The sequence below is a fragment of the Thalassophryne amazonica genome, chromosome 3, assembly GCF_902500255.1.
Source record: "Thalassophryne amazonica chromosome 3, fThaAma1.1, whole genome shotgun sequence".
Classification (NCBI taxonomy): Eukaryota; Metazoa; Chordata; class Actinopteri; order Batrachoidiformes; family Batrachoididae; genus Thalassophryne; species Thalassophryne amazonica.
In genome coordinates this window covers 137,595,701-137,615,295 of record NC_047105.1, presented here as the reverse complement: position 1 = coordinate 137,615,295, position 19,595 = coordinate 137,595,701, and the positions used below count along the sequence as shown (strand labels likewise).

Here is a 19,595-nt window from a genome sequence, read left to right as displayed (position 1 = left end):
AAATTCAGGCGGCTTTTGATGGCTTTCAACAAGTGAGTAACTGAGAAATTGTTTAACAGCTTGGGCATGTTCCAACTTGCCCGTTAAGGTTTCCAACGGAGGTGTTTTTGCTGTCGCGACCCCCCGCGGTCGGGTCCGGCCCGACATGCGACTCTGCCCGCACGTTCTTTCATTACAAAATGTCCGTTAACAATGGAATGTCCGAATAAACTCCTCATGCCGACTTCTTCTGAAAGTTCTCTGTTCTCTGACGACTTACTGGGTCAACAGAGCCTGAAATGTGGAAGTTTTCACGCCGCCTCGAAGCGCAGATCGCCGTCAGGCGCCGTGGGCCGTCCTTAAAGCGACACTACCAGACCAAATCTCTCATCAGCCGTTAAAATTTTTACCGAAAACCAGCTGAATTTATCGAATGGTGTCCACTCAGTTGTGCCTTACAGTTTTTGAAAATTTTATCAAACAAAGCAGCAGTCTCAGCCATTCCTAAACAATGAAAAAATGACGAGAGGGTGGGTGTCTCCTCACTCAAAGACTGCCCACAGGCAAATGACGTAACCGACAGGCGTGAAAAAACTCTCGCATGCCCACGAGGGTTCAAGCATGTCTGATGTAATCACACATGATTCAAATCCATATGGTTTTTGAAAAAAAATAATATGGTCGGATACTTTTCTAACAGACCTCGTGTGTATATATATATATATATATATATATATATATATATATATATATATATATATATATATATATATATATATATATATATATATATATATATATATATATATAATATGCATATACTTTGTGGTGTATCCAGTTGAATATAGTTTGAAGAGGATTTGCAAATCATTGTATTCTGTTTTTATTTACATTTTACACAATGTCCCAACTTCATTGGAATTGGGATTGTACATACAGATATGATGGAGACAGTATTCACGTTATTTAAGTCTCTCATGGGAAGGAATGGACAAATATCTGTACTGTAAGGTCTATTGTGAATTTAACAGCCTGTTCAGATTTGCAGCGGCATGTGCACAGTAGCGTACGGACATTATTATACATGTACAAGTGCAGGTCATACCAGCAGGCTTTGCCATACCAGATCAATCTCAAGGCTCCCTCGTATGTGCTCAAATCGTTACGGATCCCTTTTTTCCGCCATCAGAATATGTAAATTGCGGTCAGATGGTCGTGAGATTACTTATGGGCCGCCGTCGGATAGGTCTCCCATCTCAGTGGCGCCCGGAGGGTTTTGAACATCTGCATCACAGTGGACTTCCGCAGATGGCTGTCAGTATGTTTTGGAACTGAAATCTGAGACTTTTCTGATGTGTGCTGATTTATCATTCTGACGCCATTCTGTGTGATTCTGGCTATGTGTGACGGAGGTATAACAAATGTTTGTGGTGAGCTGTGTGAGTCCACATTAACCTCAATGTAAAAAGCAACTTAAAAAAAAGGTTTAATGGAGTCTCAAAGTGTGGATATACAGTCAGAGAGAGAGAGAGAGAGAGAGAGAGAGAGAGAGAGAGAGAGAGAGAGAGAGAGAATGTGCACATCATCACTGAAGTAATTTGTACAGTGAAGTGTACATGTACTACTCTGTTTTGCCTCAGGTTACTATACTATCAAATTGCTGCACCAGTCTGTGCCTATGTCGCAATACTTGAGTGCATACCTGAAATAAGTGTTTAACACAGGTTTAGTATTCGCTTCAAGATTTATTTATTTATTTTTCTATTCCAAGTCAGACAACATGTCTCATAGTTCTCACTGTGGTATTGTGTAAAAAAAAAGGACAACAGGTGCCCTTAAGGAAAAGATATTTTGAATTTTTTCTAAATTTCCACTCACAGCTAATTAACTCAGGTGTGTTAAGACAATCAATAAATGGGAAATGCCAGAGGTTTTATTCGTTTTATTATTTTTATTTATTTATTTATTTATTTTGCCTGTTTGGCCGTTTTTAGTAGATTTGGACGGATCTGTTGTAGACCCGAGATATTTTTTCCATTATGTTCTCACACACACACACACACACGTAAATTTCTAGCTTCTCCTGTTTTCATCCAGACAATACAGTGTACTGGTTATGTCCTAAAGTTTTGTAAGAAAATCTGTTAATTAGCTTTTTGAGTAGTCGAATGTATTTGAAAAAAAAAGAAAGAAAAACAGTTAAGAATAAGGGGCCTCTGCCAAGTCACATTTTTGCTTGATTGTCTGACATTATCTCAGTTAAACAGTTTCAAAATATGAATTAATTCAATCAGTAATAATAACTAGCCTTTTTCCATGGGGATCCATGGACTCTAGACTGGGTAGTATTTATAAAATAGGTAGCTAACATTTTTCAAGGTGGTAATAAACTGTACATAGTTTCAGTAATGAATTGGAAAGGCATGTGAGTCCAGAAGGTTTTTAGAACCTTACACCTTAGACCTCAACAGTTTTGTGTAGAGGAAATCAACCATTTTTTTTCTTTTAATTATTTTATTTTTTATGTTCATTTAGTGTCTTAATTTATTCATGAATTGTTTAGGTTCTTGTTATTCTATACACACTATTATTATCATAATTAATACTATCAGTATTATGATAATTATATTTGCTATTTTATTTTTACTTCTATTTTGTCATTTGATTTTTTAAATGGACCACAATGGAAATAGGTGTTTTCACATTCTTGTCCTTAGACCTCAACAGTTTTTTTGAAGAAGTACTCAATCCTTTTAATTTTATTTAGGTAATTTTTTGATGTTAATTTACTGTCTAAATGTATTTCTAAATTGTTTAGGTTATTGTTATCATATATAAACTATTATTATTGTCATTATTATTACTGTCAGTATTATTATAATTATTATTTTATTTTTACTTCTATTTTGCAATTTGATTTTAAAATGGACCACAATGGAAATAAGTGTTTTCACTTTCTTGTGCCATCCAAGCATTTTTAACGTATTTACAATTATATTATGTACTTACATTGAACTTACTAAAGTGAATCACACACACACACACACACACACACACACACACACACACACACACACACACACACACACACACACACACACACACACACACACACACACACACACACACCTTTAAAATATAGATTTTCTTCTAAAATATAGATGTTTCTTCTGCAGGCCTCCTGTCTTGTGCACCAACATGTGCTCCCAAAATATAACTTTCCTGTATTGCCTATTGTGTCAGTAGCATGGCCCACGCAGAGAGCAGTGGAGGGCCCAGCTAACCAAAAAGATAGCTTCGATAATCGCTAATCAGCTAACTGAAAATTATTTTTATAATGCTAAACCGATAAACCACTAAGGGCCCTGTCCCACTGGCATTTAGGAGGATTTGCACATGAAATGAGGACACAAAAGCTGGGAGTCTGCAACAAAGGTGGCCGGAAATGACAAATGTCCCGGGGTGGATCACGTATACATCATGAATGCATAGTAAATATATGAGAACAAAAAGTGGATACGAAGTCTGTCCAAAAAGTAACGGACCTTTTTATTTTTTTTCAAAAACCATATGGATTTGAATCACGTGTGATTGCATCAGCCAAACTTGAACCTTCGTGCGCATGCGTGAGTTTTTTCACGCCTGGCGGTTGCGTCATTCGCCTGTGAGCAGGCTTTGTGTGAGCATCCACAATTTCTCGGATAGTCACACGACTGAAAAGCCACCGAAAGCCGTCTGAAAGCCATCTGAAAGCCGTCCTGTGAGACCAACACGGAAGTGCTTTTGTCCGCGCCATTCACGGCTGTGTGGCGCATTCCTCTGCTTCTCTTTCCATGACAAAAACTCCTGTAACAGTGGAATGTGCCGAAAAAGTGCTGATGTCCACGTCTTCTGCCATTTCTGTGGAAGTCAGACGACGTCTTGGATCAACAAAGCCTTCACTCTGGAAATGATCTGGTTGTTTCTGCGGGGTTTCAGCCTGTCGATCAGCGCTCGGAGTGTGCCGCGCTCTCAGACGCTGTGGGCGGTCTTTAAAGCTGGAGCACTCCTTAATCTGTATGATCCCCATAAAATCGTCCATGAAAGCCATCTGAATTTTCCGAATGGTTTCCACCTAACTGTCTCTCACAGTTTCAGGAAAAATTTGATGCAGCAAAGCTCCAAATCGTTCAGACATTTTACTCGCAATAAAAATCCGACGAGGGGGGTGGACCACTGCTCACACAAAACCTGCTCACAGGCGAATGACGCAACCGACAAGCGTGAAAAAACTCACGCATGCGCATGAAGGTTCAAGCTTGGCTGATGCAATCACATGTGATTCAAATCCATATAGTTTTTGAAAAAAATTAAAAGGTCCGTTACTTTTTGGACAGACCTCGTATAACAGGGAATAGAAGCGAATGCGACCACGGAGGAGCCCCCATGAGGGGCACAGCTGATAAATGTAATGAACGTATTGCGGCCATCGCGGATATACAACGCCCAAACACGGATGTATAAAACACATGTATAGAGGAGAGGGATCGGACGCATTGCGACGAACATGGCAGTACAACGACTGCAATGGGGACACAGTGCACATGCATGGCGGGAACTGCGGTGGTGTCGCGCATGCGCATCATTTGCATCGCGGACACAAAGGAAGTGCAAATGGGCCTGCCGGGATCAGTATTCACAGAGACGCCACAGAGACGACATGTCGACACGGACGAGACGTGTGAGGAGGAGACAGAAGGCCGCAACAGCCACAGAGGACAGGGTGCCACCTCCCACCCCACCACCTCCAGCAACAGTCAGGGCACGGACCCCCACCCCGCCACCCGCAGCTGCTGCTGCCGAGGTGGTCCTGGAGGACGTTCTTGGCCGGAGTGACCCCAGGGATGCATGTGGGACATGGGCTACTGTCGGGAGGGGGAAGGCCAGGGCCATAAAGCACACAGAGAAGGCAGTGGACCAGCGGCCAGCGAGGAAGGCAAGGAATAACTTTACACTCCCACCAGAACATAAGGAGGAGGCTGCCAAAAAACTTACAGACAGGGAGAAGTATGTGCTGCAAACATGGGCCTACTATGAGGGGGAACTGCAACACCGCACGGCTGCACCCATGAAACCCCGTAAGTACTGTCCCGCAATGTGTGATATATGTCAGTCGGTCGTGCTGATTATGTTATGTGTCCCCCCCTATGCACATTGGGTTTACAGGGGTCGAAATACATCATTTAACCTACCTGCACTGGTGCTACTAACAAAAAAACTCACTTGCACCAAAAAAATGTTTCTGGGGAGAGTTTGAGGGGACAGCAGCAGCAGCAGCAGGACAGTGTTTTCGTTTGTCACTTGCACGCGCGAGCACATCGTCCTTGAAGATCAATTTATTTATTAACTACACAGAAGTGTAATAAAACAAATGGTGACTGGTTTATAACACAATTATGACAGAGTTCTGAAGGAGGTTCTGAACCTCCATGACCAGTAAAAAATCAAGGACCGAGACGTCGCCCGGTATGGCGGAGCTGGGGCCCCACCCTGGAACCAGGCCTGGGATTGGGGCTCGCGCGCGAGCGCCTGGTGGTCGGGCCTTAGCCCATGGGACCCGGCTGGGCTCAGCCCGAAAGAGCGACGTGGGCTCGCCCTCCTGTGGATTCACCACCTGCAGAGGGGGCCATGGGGATTGGGTGCAGAGAAGATGGGGTGGCGGTCGACGGCGGGTTGCCCGGCGGCCCGGTCCATGCTCACAGCCCCTGGCTGTTGGGACGTGGAATATCACCTCACTGGGGTGGAAGGAGTCTGAGCTTGTGCGGGAGGTTGAGATATACCGAATAGAGATAGTTGGGCTCACCTCCACACACAGCTTGGGCTCTGGTACCCACTCCCAGAGAGGGACTGGACGCTTCATTTTTCTGGTGTTGCCCACGGGGAGAGGCGGAGAGCTGGGGTCGCATTGCTTATTGCTCCCCAGCTCAGTCGCCATGTGTTGGAGTTCACTCCAGTGAATGAGAGGGTTGTGTCCCTACGCCTTCGGGTCGGGGACAGTTCTCTCACCATTGTCTCGGCAGTGCAGAGTACCTGACCTTCCCTGATTTGAACCCGAGTGGTGCTCAGTTGTTGGACTTCTGTGCTAGTCACAGTTTTTCCATCACAAACACCATGTTCGAGCACAAGGGTGTCCATACGTTCACGTGGCACCAGGACACCCTGAGCCGGAGGTCGATGATCGACTTTGTAGTCGTATCATCTGACCTTATGTCAGATGATACCGTATGTCTTGGGTATCATCCACATCCATATTTTTGAGCAGCTCAAAAATCCTGGCTGCAGACATGCGTGCCTCTGCGGATGATCACGGACATGTTCAGATGTCGGCCAACTCATACAGGCAGGTTACACAGATATTGCGGATGTTTGGCGAATATGGGTCAATTTTGTGCGCAATCCATATGCAAATCCTCCTAAATGCCAGTGGGACAGGGCCCTAAAACATTTAGCAGAAGCTACAGCTAAATTATAACTTTCAGTATTGTCTCCGGTACACTCAGATGCTGACAGTCCGGTTTTGAGTTTGCTTCTGATCAGAATCAAAGACAAGCACAAACCCAACACAACCAACAAGCCAGTGCTTCAGTCTTTGTGTTCGCTGTTCACTGCTCACTGCTCACTGCTCACTGCTGTAAGGAATTTCCATTCACAGGATATGGCAGTTCAGCCATGAGGCCGAAGTCCTCAAAAGGAAAGCAGGTTTGACTTACAGTTTTGATTTATAAACCAAATTAATCCTGATAGTTTAACTAGATTAATATCAAGTCGTTTGTGCAAAGTGAAAATATAACACATCTTTTAATTATAAATAATGCACTAATTCTGAACTTTTAAACATTAACTCACAGATACCAAACTGCTTTATGGGTAAACTGAGCCTCAGTTTCAATTCAGTTTATTCACTTTATATAGCGCCAAATCACAACTGTGTCGCCTCAAGGCGCTTCACACAAAACAATTCCAAAAACAAAATAAAATGAATTAAATTATTAAAAATCATAGTAAAAGAGTAAAAAAAAAGTAAAAAGCATTGTAACATAATATGCCAGCATGTAATATGCCATCCAGTAGATGGGTCAAAATGCATAGAACACTGCCATCCAGTAGATGGCAGTGTATATGACGCCCGGTTATATCATACGGTTGTTGCTGCCTGAATTACAACTTAACAAACAGAATTTTCAGTTTTGCAAATGCCTTTTTTTAACAAATAAATAAAAGACATATTTTACAAATACACATTTATTTGTAAAAACCAACACACATGTTAATTTGGGTGTTGTTTTTTTACATATAATAAATCAACAAATCAGCGATCGCAGCCTCGTTTTACCCATAATGTAGTTTGGTATCTGTGTGTGTTAATGTTCAAATGTTCTGAATTAGTGCATTATTTTAAAATTAAAAGATATGTGTTATATTTTAACTTTGTACAAATGATAGACTTGACATTAATGTAGTTAAACTATCCAGTTTATAAATCAAAACCGTAAGTCAAACCTTATGTCCACCTGCATACAGCAGTCCACCCATGAGGACTTCGGTCTCATGGGTGGACTGCTGTATGCTGTAAAGGGTAATGACTTTTGTTTTTTTTTTGTTTTTTTTGTTGCTGTCATTTGTTTTTGTTGTTGTTTGTTGTTGTTTGTTTGTAGCAGCCTGGCAGCCAGGTTCTCTTTACTGAGGTAGAGTTGAGATCAGCTTCTCTCAGGTGCTTCACTACTGTAAAATACATAGTAGCCAACTGGGTTTATAAAGGTATAAAGGTTTTTCACTGTTACTATCTATGTAAATAAACATTAGCAGTCTAAACTAAACTAAATTATCGGAAGCTAATTTTGAGCTTTGAGCTAACTTTTTGAACCTTGAGGCAACTTTGTTGTGATTTGGTGCTATATAAATGAAAATATATTGAAATTGAATTGATAGATGATTTCCGGCCCTGCTGAATTGGCATGTGACTCCAGAATATAAATATCAATGTCCATTGTTCAGTGTTGTTAGCTAATATATGTAGCTGTGCAAAAAAAATATTACTCTATCAATGTTCAGTATTGGCACCATTAATCGTTGCCCCAAAATACATAAGCATACCAAACGGCAAATATCAGCTCTCCCTTGTTTGTGCGTCATCAAAATTAAACACACACACACACACTCACGCGCATGCACAACTATTTATCTTTTCTGCATTCTGCTGTGACCAGGTGCTTTCATTTGACAAAGAGTGGCAAAAGATATTAAAATCAAATCAAAATCAAATCAATTTTATTTATATAGCACCAAATCACAACAAACAGTTGCCCCAAGGCACTTTATATTGTAAGGCAAAAGCCATACAGTAATTACAGAAAAACCCCAACAGTCAAAACGACCCCCTATGAGCAAGCACTTGGCGACAGTGGGAAGGAAAAACTCCCTTTAAACAGGAAGAAACCTTCAGCAGAACCAGGCTCAGGGAGGGGCAGTCTTCTGCTGGGACTGGTGGGTGACTGAGGGGAGAGAATCAGGAAAAAGACATGCTGTGGAAGAGAGCAGAGATCAATCACCAATGATTGAAAGGTGCATACAGAGCAAAAATAAGTGAATAAAAAGAAACACTGGGTGCATCATGGGAAACCCCCCAGCAGTCTAAGTCTATAGCAGCATAACTAAGGGATGGTTCAGGGTCACCTGATCCAGCCCTAACTATAAGCTTTTTCAAAAAGGAAAGTTTTAAGCTTAATCTTAAAAGTAGAGAGGGTGTCTGTCTCCCTAATCCGAATTGGGAGCTGGTTCCACAGGAGAGGAGCCTGAAAGCTGAAGAATCTGCCTCCCATTCTACTCTTATAAACCCTAGGAACTTCAAGTAAGCCTGCAGTCTGAGAGCGAAGCGCTGTATTGGGGTGATATGGTACTATGAGGTCCCTAAGATAAGATGGGACCTAATTATTCAAAACCTTATAAGAAGAAGAATTTTAAATTATATTCTGGAATTAACAGGGAGCCAATGAAGAGAGGCCAATATGGGTGAAATATGCTCTCTCCTTCTAGTCCCTGTCAGCACTCTAGCTGCAGCATTTTGAATTAAGTGAAGGCTTTTCAGGGAACTTTTAGGACAACCTGATAATAATGAATTACAGTAGTCCAGCCTAGACAAAATAAATGCATGAATTAGCTTTTCAGCATCACTCTGAGACAAGACCTTTCTAATTTTAGAGATATTGCACAAATGCAAAAAAGCAGTCCTACATATTTGCTTAATATGCGCATTGAATGACATATCCTGATCAAAAATGACTCCAAGATTTCTCACAGTATTACTGGAGGTCAGGGTAATGCCATCCAGTGTAAGGATCTGGTTAGACACCATGTTTCTAAGATTTGTGGGGCCAAGTACAATAACTTCAGTTTTATCTGAATTTAAAAGCAGGAAATTAGAGGTCATCCATGTCTTTATGTCTGAAAGACATTCCTGCAGTTTAACTAATTGGTGTGTGTCCTCTGGCTTCATGGATAGATAAAGCTGGGTATCATCTGCGTAACAATGAAAATTTAAGCAATGCTTTCTAATAACACTGCCTAAGGGAAGCATGTGTAAAGTGAATAAAATTGGTCCTAGCACAGAACCTTGTGGAACTCCATAATTAACCTTAGTCTGTGAAGAAGACTCCCCATTTACATGAACAAATTGTAATCTATTAGATAAATATGATTCAAACCACTGCAGCGCAGTGCCTTTAATACCTATGGCATGCTCTAATCTCTGTAATAAAATTTTATGGTCAACAGTATCAGAAGCTGCACTGAGGTCTAACAGGACAAGCACAGAGATGAGTCCACTGTCTCAGGCCATAAGAAGATCATTTGTAACCTTCACTAATGTTGTTTCTGTACTATGATGAATTCTGAAACCTGACTGAAACTCTTCAAATAGACCATTCCTCTGCAGATGATCAGTTAGCTGTTTTACAACTACCCTTTCAAGAATTTTTGAGAGAGATAGATTGATCATATTTAAGATCGAAACATTAACTAATGGTAGGGCTTCCTTGAGCAGCCTGGTAGGAGTGGGGTCTAATAGACATGTTGATGGTTTGGAGGAAGTAACTAATGAAAATAACTCAGACAGAACAATCGGAGAGAAAGAGTCTAGCCAAATACCAGCATTACTGAAGGCAGCCGAACATAAAGATATGTCTTTGGGATGGTTATGAATAATTTTTTCTGTAATAGTTAAAATTTTATTTGCAAAGAAAGTCATGAAGTCATTACTAGTTAAAGTTAAAGGAATACTCAGCTCAATAGAGCTCTGACTCTTTGTCAGCCTGGCTACAGTGCTGAAAAGAAACCTGGGGTTGTTCTTATTTTCTTCAATTAGTGATGAATACTAAGATGTCCTAGCTTTACAGAGGGCTTTTTTTTAATGGAGCAACAGACTCTTTTTCCAAGCTAAATGAAGATCTTCTAAATTAGTGAGATGCCATTTCCTCTCCAACTTATGGGTTATCTGCTTTAAGCTGCGAGTTTGTGGGTTATACCACGGAGTCAAGCATTTCTGATTTAAGGCTCTCTTTTTCAGAGGAGCTACAGCATCCAAAGTTGTGCTCAATGAGGATGTAAAGCTATATAATCTATCTCACTCACAGAGTTTAGGTAGCTACTCTGCATTGTGTTGGTATATGGCATTGAAGAACATAACAAAGAAGGAATCATATCCTTAAACCTAGTTACAGTGCTTACAGAAAGACTTCTACTGTAATGAAACTTATTCCCCACTGCTGGGTAGTCCATTAAAGTAAATGTAAATGTTATTAAGAAATGATCAGACAACAGGGGGTTTTCAGGGAATACTGTTAAGTCTTCAATTTCTATGCCATATGTCAGAACAAGCTCTAAAGTGCGGTTAAAATGGTGGGTAGGCTCATTTACATTTTGAGCGAAGCCAACTGAATCTAATAATAGATTAAATGCAGTGTTGAGGCTGTCATTCTCAGCATCTATGTGGATGTTAAAATCACCCACTATAATTATCTTATCTGACCAAAGCACTAATTCAGACAAATGTTCTGAAAATTCACAGAGAAGCTCACAGTAACGACCAAGTGGATGATAGATAATAACAAATAAAACTGTTTTTTGAGACTTCCAATTTGGATGGACAAGACTAAGAGTCAAGCTTTCAAATGAATTAAAGCTCTGTCTGGGTCTTTGATTAATTAATAAGATGGAGTGGAAGATTGCTGCTAATCCTCCTCCTCGACTCATGCTTCGAGCATTCTGAGAGTTAGTGTGACTCGGGGGGTCTTGAATCATTTAAACTAACATAATCATCCTGCTCTATCCAGGTTTCTGTAAGGCAAAATAAATCAATATGTTGATCAATTATTATATCATTTACTAACAGGGACTTAGAAGAGAGGGACCTAATGTTTAATAGACCACATTTAACTGTTTTAGTCTGTCGTGCAATTGAAGGTGCTATATTATTTTTTCTTTTTGAATTTTTATGCTTCAATAGATTTTTACTGGTTATTGGTGGTCTAGGAGCAGGCACCGTCTCTATGGGGATGGGGTATTGGGGGGATGGCAGGGGGAGAGAAACTGCAGAGAGGTGTGTAAGACTACAACTCTGCTTCCTGGTCCCAACCCTGGATAGTCACGATTTGGAGGGTTTAATAAAATTGGCCAGATTTCTAGAGATGAGAGCTGCTCCATCCAAAGTGAGATGGATGCCGTCTCTCCTAACAAGACCAGGTTTTCCCCAGAAACTTTGCCAATTATCTATGAAGCCCACCTCATTTTTTTGACACCACTCAGACACCCAGCAATTCAAGGAGAACATGTGGCTAACCATGTCACTCCCAGTCCGATTGGGGAGGGGTCCAGATAAAACTACAGAGTCCGACATTGTTTTGGCAAAGTTACACACTGATTCAATATTAATTTTAGTGACCTCTGATTGGAGTAACCGGATGTCATTCCTGCCGACGTGAATTACAATCTTACCAAATTTAAACTTAACCTTAGCCAGCAGTTTCAAATTTCCTTCAATGTCGCCTGCTCTGGCCCCCGGAAGACATTTGACTATGGTTGCTGGTGTCGCTAACTTCACATTTCTCAAAACAGAGTCGCCAATAACCAGAGTTTGATCCTCGGCGGGTGTGTCGCCGAGTGGGGAAAAACGGTTAGAGATGTGAACGGGTTGGTGGTGTACAGGGGGCTTCTGTTTAGAACTATGCTTCTTCCTCACAGTCACCCAGCCGGCTTGCTTTCGCGGCTGCTCGGGATCTGCTAGGGAACAGCTAATGGCGGCAAAGCTGCCTTGGTCCGCACCAACTACAGGGGCCTGGCTAGCTGTAGGATTTTCCAGTGTGCAGAACCGAGTCTCCAATTCGCCCAGCCTGGCCTCCAAAGCTACGAACAAGCTACACTTATTACAAGTACCATTACTGCTAAAGGAGGCCGAGGAATAACTACACATTTCACACCCAGCGCAGAAAAGTGGGGGAGACACAGGAGAAGCCACCATGCTAAAGCGGCTAAGAGCTAATAGCTGCGCTAAGCTAGCAGATTCCTAATAACACACAAAGTGAATAATGTGTGAATAATTTAGAGGTGATTCAGCAGAGAGAGTGCTTTAATTAAGGCACGTGAAGATTACACTGTGAAATAAATCGTTATCTAGTTATCTAGTTATCTAGATCAATCTAACTACGCAGATTAAACAGATAACAGATACAGCAAAACACCGCTATGATTTCTTTGAACAGGAAGTGATACAATACCGCAGTGAGAGCCATTTAAAATCAATACACATTTCAAGGTACCAACATAACACTTAACTAAACTGACTAAATGAAGTCAACTGCAAAATCTCAATGAATCAATAACACTATCAACACTGTTAAACCGACATGAACCACAATTATAATATGTAAAACCCCAAAACCCTGAACTCCTATGGTGCATTACAGTACAGCATCCATTGTTTATCAATTACCTAAAATTGCTAATTTCTCCAAAAATATGTGTCCTATCAACTTTCTGTTTTCACAGCATTCTCCCCGGTCTTTGCACGATCGACATTGTACGCACGTACGCACACAGAGGCCACTCGGCTATTACAATATAGATGCCAATAAATAATAATAATAATAATAACAATCATAACATAAACAGTGCAAAATTATTATTGTTGTTATTATTATTACTTATTGGCACCATACTGGCTTAGTGAATAGCACTGTTGCCTCACAGCAAGAAAGTTATGGGATCGCATCCCACCTGGGGCTTTAAGTGCATAAAAGTTCCAACAATGAAGAGCTGACAGTTTTCATTGTTGGCTTTTTGTCCTTGGTCTGGAACTCTGCATCCATTTCTTCCAAAAACATGTGGAATACTAATTTGTGTGACTGCAGTATAAATTTTTTTCTTTGTGATAGTCTAAGCCAGGTACCTATGAAGCCAGAGGAGTTGATGTAACTTCTAGACAAGATTAACATGAGGCTGATTTTTTTACGCAGTAAAATGTAAGTGGCATTTGTGAATGTAACTGCATTTTATAGTGCTTGACAAAGACTTTGTTGGGAAAGTGTAGTGACACGGACCCACAACAAGGGGCGTAAATGAATGGACAATGAATGAGCCAAAAATAGAACACTTTACTGTTGTGAATGTGCACAACGAAGTACAGACGATTACAGAATTTGTATGTAGTCAGTCTACAAAGGTGACGTGTGGGCAGGCTCGAGGATAGAAGACGTCCGTCCAGAGAGGAGCTGGAACCCACACGATTTCCACCGCCACCGAACCCGGAGAATACTGGAGCGGCCAAGTCCCGAGTCCCCAGGTGGTCACCGTCTCCGGCTGTCGGATCTGGTACTGCTGGCAGGAAGCAGAAATAATCAAGGGTGGGTGTGTGCACACCCAGTAACACAGTCAGAACAGTTAGACTTCTCCTTTTAAAGTGGGAAAGAACACCTCCACCTTTTATTGACAGTTAAACTCCAGTTGTCTCTGTAGTTCGGTGTGACAAGTGAACGCCCTTCACTTCGTCACCACTCCGTACTCCGACAGAACAACAACAGCGAGTAGACTCCTGAAACAGTATCAAAGACTGGAGAAAATAATGTGCGCACGGCACAATCACGGCTGAGGTATTACCTTCTTGGCTTGAAGATATCTCGGCAGTGAGGTGGAGATGTCATCCGGCTTTATGGAGTGGTTGATGAATGACAGCTGTTGGAGATGATGATTGACAGCTGCCACGTCTGACTGTCCTGAAGAGGCGGCAGCACCCTCTCTTGCCTGAAGCCCGCACTTCAGGCACGGCGCCCTCTGGTGGAGGCCAGCAGTACCTCCTCTTCAGCGGCCCACACAACAGACTTGCCAAACTAAAACATTGCCCATGTAGTTATATCAGCAATATCCATCCGAGGGATCACAGCTCCTGGGTTTAGGCTTGCACCCTTTCCTTTTACAGAGTAAAATTCCTCCAGATTCTTTGAAATGTTTAATAATATTGTACACCATAGAGGGAGAAATATAGAAATCCTTTCCAATCCTCTTTTAATAAACATTGATTTTAAACATTTCAGTGATTTTCTCATGCGATTCTTAACAAACTGGAGATCATCTACCCATCTTTGCCCCTCAAAGACTCAGCCTTTTGTCGATACTGCTTTTGCTCCAAATCATAACTAATTACAATAAACTGTTGACATCACCTGTTTGAAATAACAACATGAATTAATTAATTTTACCTCATTACTAACCCTATATTGCTCCCTTCCCAACTTTATTTGGAATGTGTTGCAGGCCTTAAATGCAGGAATGGATTTATATTAATACAGACCTCACAAAACATTCATATTGTCTGCAATGAAACATAAGTCAAAGTAAATGTAACAATTACTCCAGGAGGGAGTATTTGCACTTTTCACAGTATCCAGTATTTATTTATTTTTTTTTAAATTGTCATTCTAAATAAATAAATGCTCAGACCTACAAAGCATCATAATGTCAAATCTGTCCTGAGCTCAGTTGTTGGTTGATTTGAGCTCTGGAGGGTAAATCTCAGACAGAGAAGAACGGACCATTCTTTCCATATCTCAGGCTCTTGCCACCAAAACAGTGAGATGGTGAGATGTGGATTGTGTTGAAGGAGATTCATTTTTTTAGTGCGAGAGATATCTGAGCTTTTCATAATAATCTTCTGTGACCTTTTATGTGAAACTATGCACAGGACCCCGAGTCAGCTGATGTCAGACTGTAGGGTTGTAATTGGTAAAAAGTAAAGGGCAGACTACTGTCTTTGACCTGTTGCAGTGATGTGAATATAAATAAAGTCACAAATGAAGTCACTTTGCTGCAGTAATAAATCTCGATTCGCCGTGTGTTTCCCCTGATCTGTTCTGTGAATATTTTATAAGCAGCCCCTCAGTGGTCACTTCTGCACCGTCTGTGTTCCTGCTCTACCTTTGATCCAGCTCTTAATCACTGATGCCAAAAGCTTTTCATTTGTTGTCTCACATCTGCAGGAGTCATGGGGGAATACGAACCCAAAATAGAAGTTCATTTCCCTGATTCGGTTCCAGCTGCAAAGGAATCTGTGGTGAAACTGGAATGCTTCGCTCTGGGAAAGTAAGGTTGCATCACTCTGTGTGTGAGACTGTCAGCTCCTTCATGCATGAATTAGCAGTACTCTGGATGATTTAGGATGCACAGGCGTAGCATTACTCATTCTCAGATTCATCAATCCAATAGAGAGCAAGGACAGGCGGTAGGTGCGACATGGGACTAGAAATCAAAGTTCTTATAAGAGCCTCTGAAATGTGAGCAATCACACTTTGATTTGTAGGGAACAGTAATTCACAAGGCATTTGCTTCATGTGTTTCTACTGTGTTTAATCACACTTTGATCACTGCATCTGACAGTTCCCATCACAAGAACTTTTTCTTCCACTTTCTTCAGCCCTGTTCCAGAGATAAGCTGGAGAAGAACCAGTGGAGTCCCATTTCCCAGCAAAGTGAAGATAAAGAACTCAAACGCCGTGCTGGAAATCCATAATTTCCAGCAGGAGGACTCAGGGACGTATGAATGTATGGCAGAGAATCGACGAGGCAAAAATGCAGCACGAGGTCGAGTCTCATTCCACGGTAAGTGAACTATGTCAAGCAGAATGACAGTAAACTCAAAGAAATGGTCTCTGCAGTACAGCAGATATGTACATGTGACCAGCAGGTCTGATTTCATTTGACTGACAAAGTGTGTGTCTGTAAAATATGGGTGAAAAAAGTTAGTCTGACATTAGAGCATCCAACTAATTTCCATTCAGTTTTCATGCTAGTAAAGAGTTTGCTTTGTTTGCAGTTGTACTCTTTCTAATTTGCTGATAATCCACCTCTTAACCTTGAATAATTAAAGAAAAAACACTTAGAGTTTTATTTTTTAATGCATTGTTTTTTTTTCTTCTGTTTTGTGATTCTGTGAATTACAACAACTTATGCCCAGCATGAGGTCTTTTGCTTACAGCAGCTGGGTTTGCTGAACAGCCCAAAAGTTAAGCAACATTTTCAGAATGTCAACACAGAACAGTTGCAAAATAACAGCATTTCTATTTAGTGATAGAAAGTGACTGCTGCATTTTGTCCTCTCACAGTAACCGTCAATCAAGCATGGCTCTTGCGAGACCTGTAATTCCAGTAGTCATATATTATCACAAATGTCACAATTTTTTTTTTTTTTTTTTATCGAGTATTGCCATAATTTATTTATTTATTTCTTTTTTTGGTATATTCTTTAATGGCCCGGTCACACGGCACTTAACAAAGGGCAACAAAGCCCAAATGAAACAAGTATTTCGTTTTTGCTGTCCTTCTTGGCGGTTTTTTATTGTTTGCTTACATTAGCGTGTACACTGACTTGGTTCAACCAGCTGAATGTTTGAACACAGCACAGAAGCCAGTTTGTGAGTGCTTTTGTGGAGGAGAGATGCAGCTGCTTCCTCCGCGGCAGTGCTGGTGTGTGTGGTGTGGGGCTTCTGGCTGCATGTGATATGGCGAGTGCTGCCGTGGTCATGCCGTAGTGCTGGCCGGCCAGGAAGAATTTGTTGGCCTCCTCCACCAGCGCATGGCAATCCGTGATCGCATGCACCAGAGGAGAGAGTTCCTGCACAAAAAGTCCGGCCAGAGCTCCAGCATTCTGTTCATGAACTCTGAAGGGCTTGCTGTCTTCCAGCCTGTGCAGAGAGAAAAGCCTGCTGGCCCTTTCAGCGTCTGACATTTCAAAGGTTTTTGAGGAAGTGCTCCTTGATCACTGCATATTTGTTCGCAGCAGAGGGGCTTTTGCAGAAGCACGGCCAGCCTTGTTTGTTTCTGTGGAGTTGCTGATGGCCAACATGATCGTTGATGGCGGCATATTTGTTCGCAGCAGAGGGGCTTTTGCAGAAGCACAGCCAGCCTTGTTTGTTTCCGTGGAGTTCCTGATGGCCGATATGATCGTTGATGGCTGTGTATTTGTGAGCAGTGGGGGTGGGGGGGAGGGGGTTGCAGAAGCGCAATCAGCCTCATTTGTTGTTGGCATAATAATATTACCTGTCATCTGCTGTGATCTCTCAGAGTGAATTGCACCTCGGTTTGTGGAAACTAGGTGGCAGTTTACAGAAGCGGGACTTTGAGCCATCAAATGTGGAAAAACATCCAGCAGCAGTGGACATTCGCGTGTGATCCACAGAGGTGTGACATATGAAACAGAAAACCCAGTGTGATCAGCTGGAGAGAAGGTGAAGCGCATGTGTGTGTGTGTGTGTGTGTGTGTGTGTGTGTGTGTGTGTGTGCGCACGCGTGCGTGTGTGTGTGTGTGTCTGCTCCACGTACACAGCACCTGTACGTGCGTGAGGTGATCAGAAACAGCAGGGTTTTGAAAAAAGGCAAAGAGAGAGAGAGACAACACTATCTCTCTCTCTCTCTCTCTCTCTCTCTCTGTCTCTCTCTCTGACAAAGGTGAACACATGTGTAGTTCTACCCTCTGTAAACAGAGAAGAGATGGTTCTACAAGAAACCGCTCTATCCTCTGCAGGCAAACGAGAAGTAGTCACCAAAGAAAAAAGAAACATTTCTTTTAACACCATACTGATACGCAGCCAATATCACCCAAGTCATCCAGAGGCATACATTTTTAACTTATGGTTCAAATTTTCAAATGGTCGTGGTGAAGAGAGAGCTGAGTAGCGGGGCAAAGCTCTCGATTTACCAATCGATCTACGTTCTGATCCTCACCTATGATCATGAGATTTGGCTCATGACCGAAAGAACGAGATCGCGAGTACAAGCGGCCGAGATGAGTTTCCTCCGCAGGGTGGCTCGGCGCTCCCTTAGAGATAGGGTGAGGAGCTCGGTCACTCGGGACGTGCTCGGAGTCGAGCCGCTGCTCCTCCACGTCGAAAGGAGCCAGTTGAGGTGGCTCGGGCATCTTTTCCGGATGCCCCCTGGACGCCTCGCTGGAGAGGTGTTCCGGGCATGGCCCACTGGGAGGAGGCCCCGGGGAAGACCCAGGACACGCTGGAGGGACTACATCTCTCGGCTGGCTTGGGAACGCCTTGGGGTTCCCCTGGAGGAGCTGGAGGAGGTGTGTGTGGATCGGGAGGTCTGGGCGGCTTTGCTTGAGCTGCTGCCCCCGCGACCCGACTCCGGATAAAGTGGAAGAAAATGGATGGATGGATGGATGTGTCTGAAGCCCCAGGAGTGTGCATAAGCCCACCCCCTTTTTAAGGAAGCTGGTTAAACACCGCCAAATATTAAATGACCTTTTTTTAATTAAAATTTATTAAATGCCCACCTAAAATAAAATAATTCTATGACTCCCAAAACATTGTAAAATTCCAAAAAAAAAAAAAATGTTTTCACAATGTTTTCCTCATCTCTTCCACATCTGTCTTGTGATGATGTCATCCGTATGACCTGTGCTCTTATTTTGAAAGACTCTTGTGCAAGACACAGAAAGTGTTCCGGGGCATTGGCTTTGTCACACTGTGATTGATCAAGGAGAAGTATCAGTCTGTGTTCTTTTTTTGCCAGACAATAGTCCTTTTTCCACCCGCAAATTGAATTCTTTATCAGCTGATGTCTGCAAAGTTTGTCAAAACATTTTGTGCGTGTTCAAAACTTTGAGCAGGTATCAGGCAAAGAGGTTTCCTGCTGCTTGCACATTTGTTTGCCATTTTCAGTGTGAGAGAGTGTGACATGCAGAGTGATCATATGCAATGCTTCTGGATGCAAACATGGAGAAAACTGACTTCACATTTTGACAGTCAGTGACAGTCTGGATGTTCCACTGTTTTCAGTGAGAAGAAATGGATGTTTTATCTTAATAAGGAGGAAACATGAAGAAATTGATTATTTTCTGCAGAGCTGCCTGGATTTAAACAGGTAGGAACTTTTGAAGCTTCCATGACTGCCAGAATGTTTTGCTATTGTATAAATGCTGTGCAAAATGTTTCAGTGAAGTAAATTATTGTCCGCATGGCTAATATTGAAAACTGACTGTGCACGTCACATGGCATCATTTTTTTTTTTCTCCCATGATTAAAAAGCAG

General features: G+C 42.0%; 1 protein-coding gene across 1 annotated transcript in view; it reads left to right on the top strand.

Annotated features, from left to right (window-relative positions):
- The window catches only part of cntn3b (contactin 3b), a 519,637-nt gene that overhangs the window by 306,865 nt on the left and 193,177 nt on the right, over positions 1-19,595 (top strand). Inside the window, 2 exon segments of the mRNA XM_034167483.1 lie at positions 15,540-15,642; positions 15,974-16,158. Coding sequence (XP_034023374.1) covers positions 15,540-15,642; positions 15,974-16,158 — 288 coding nt within the window.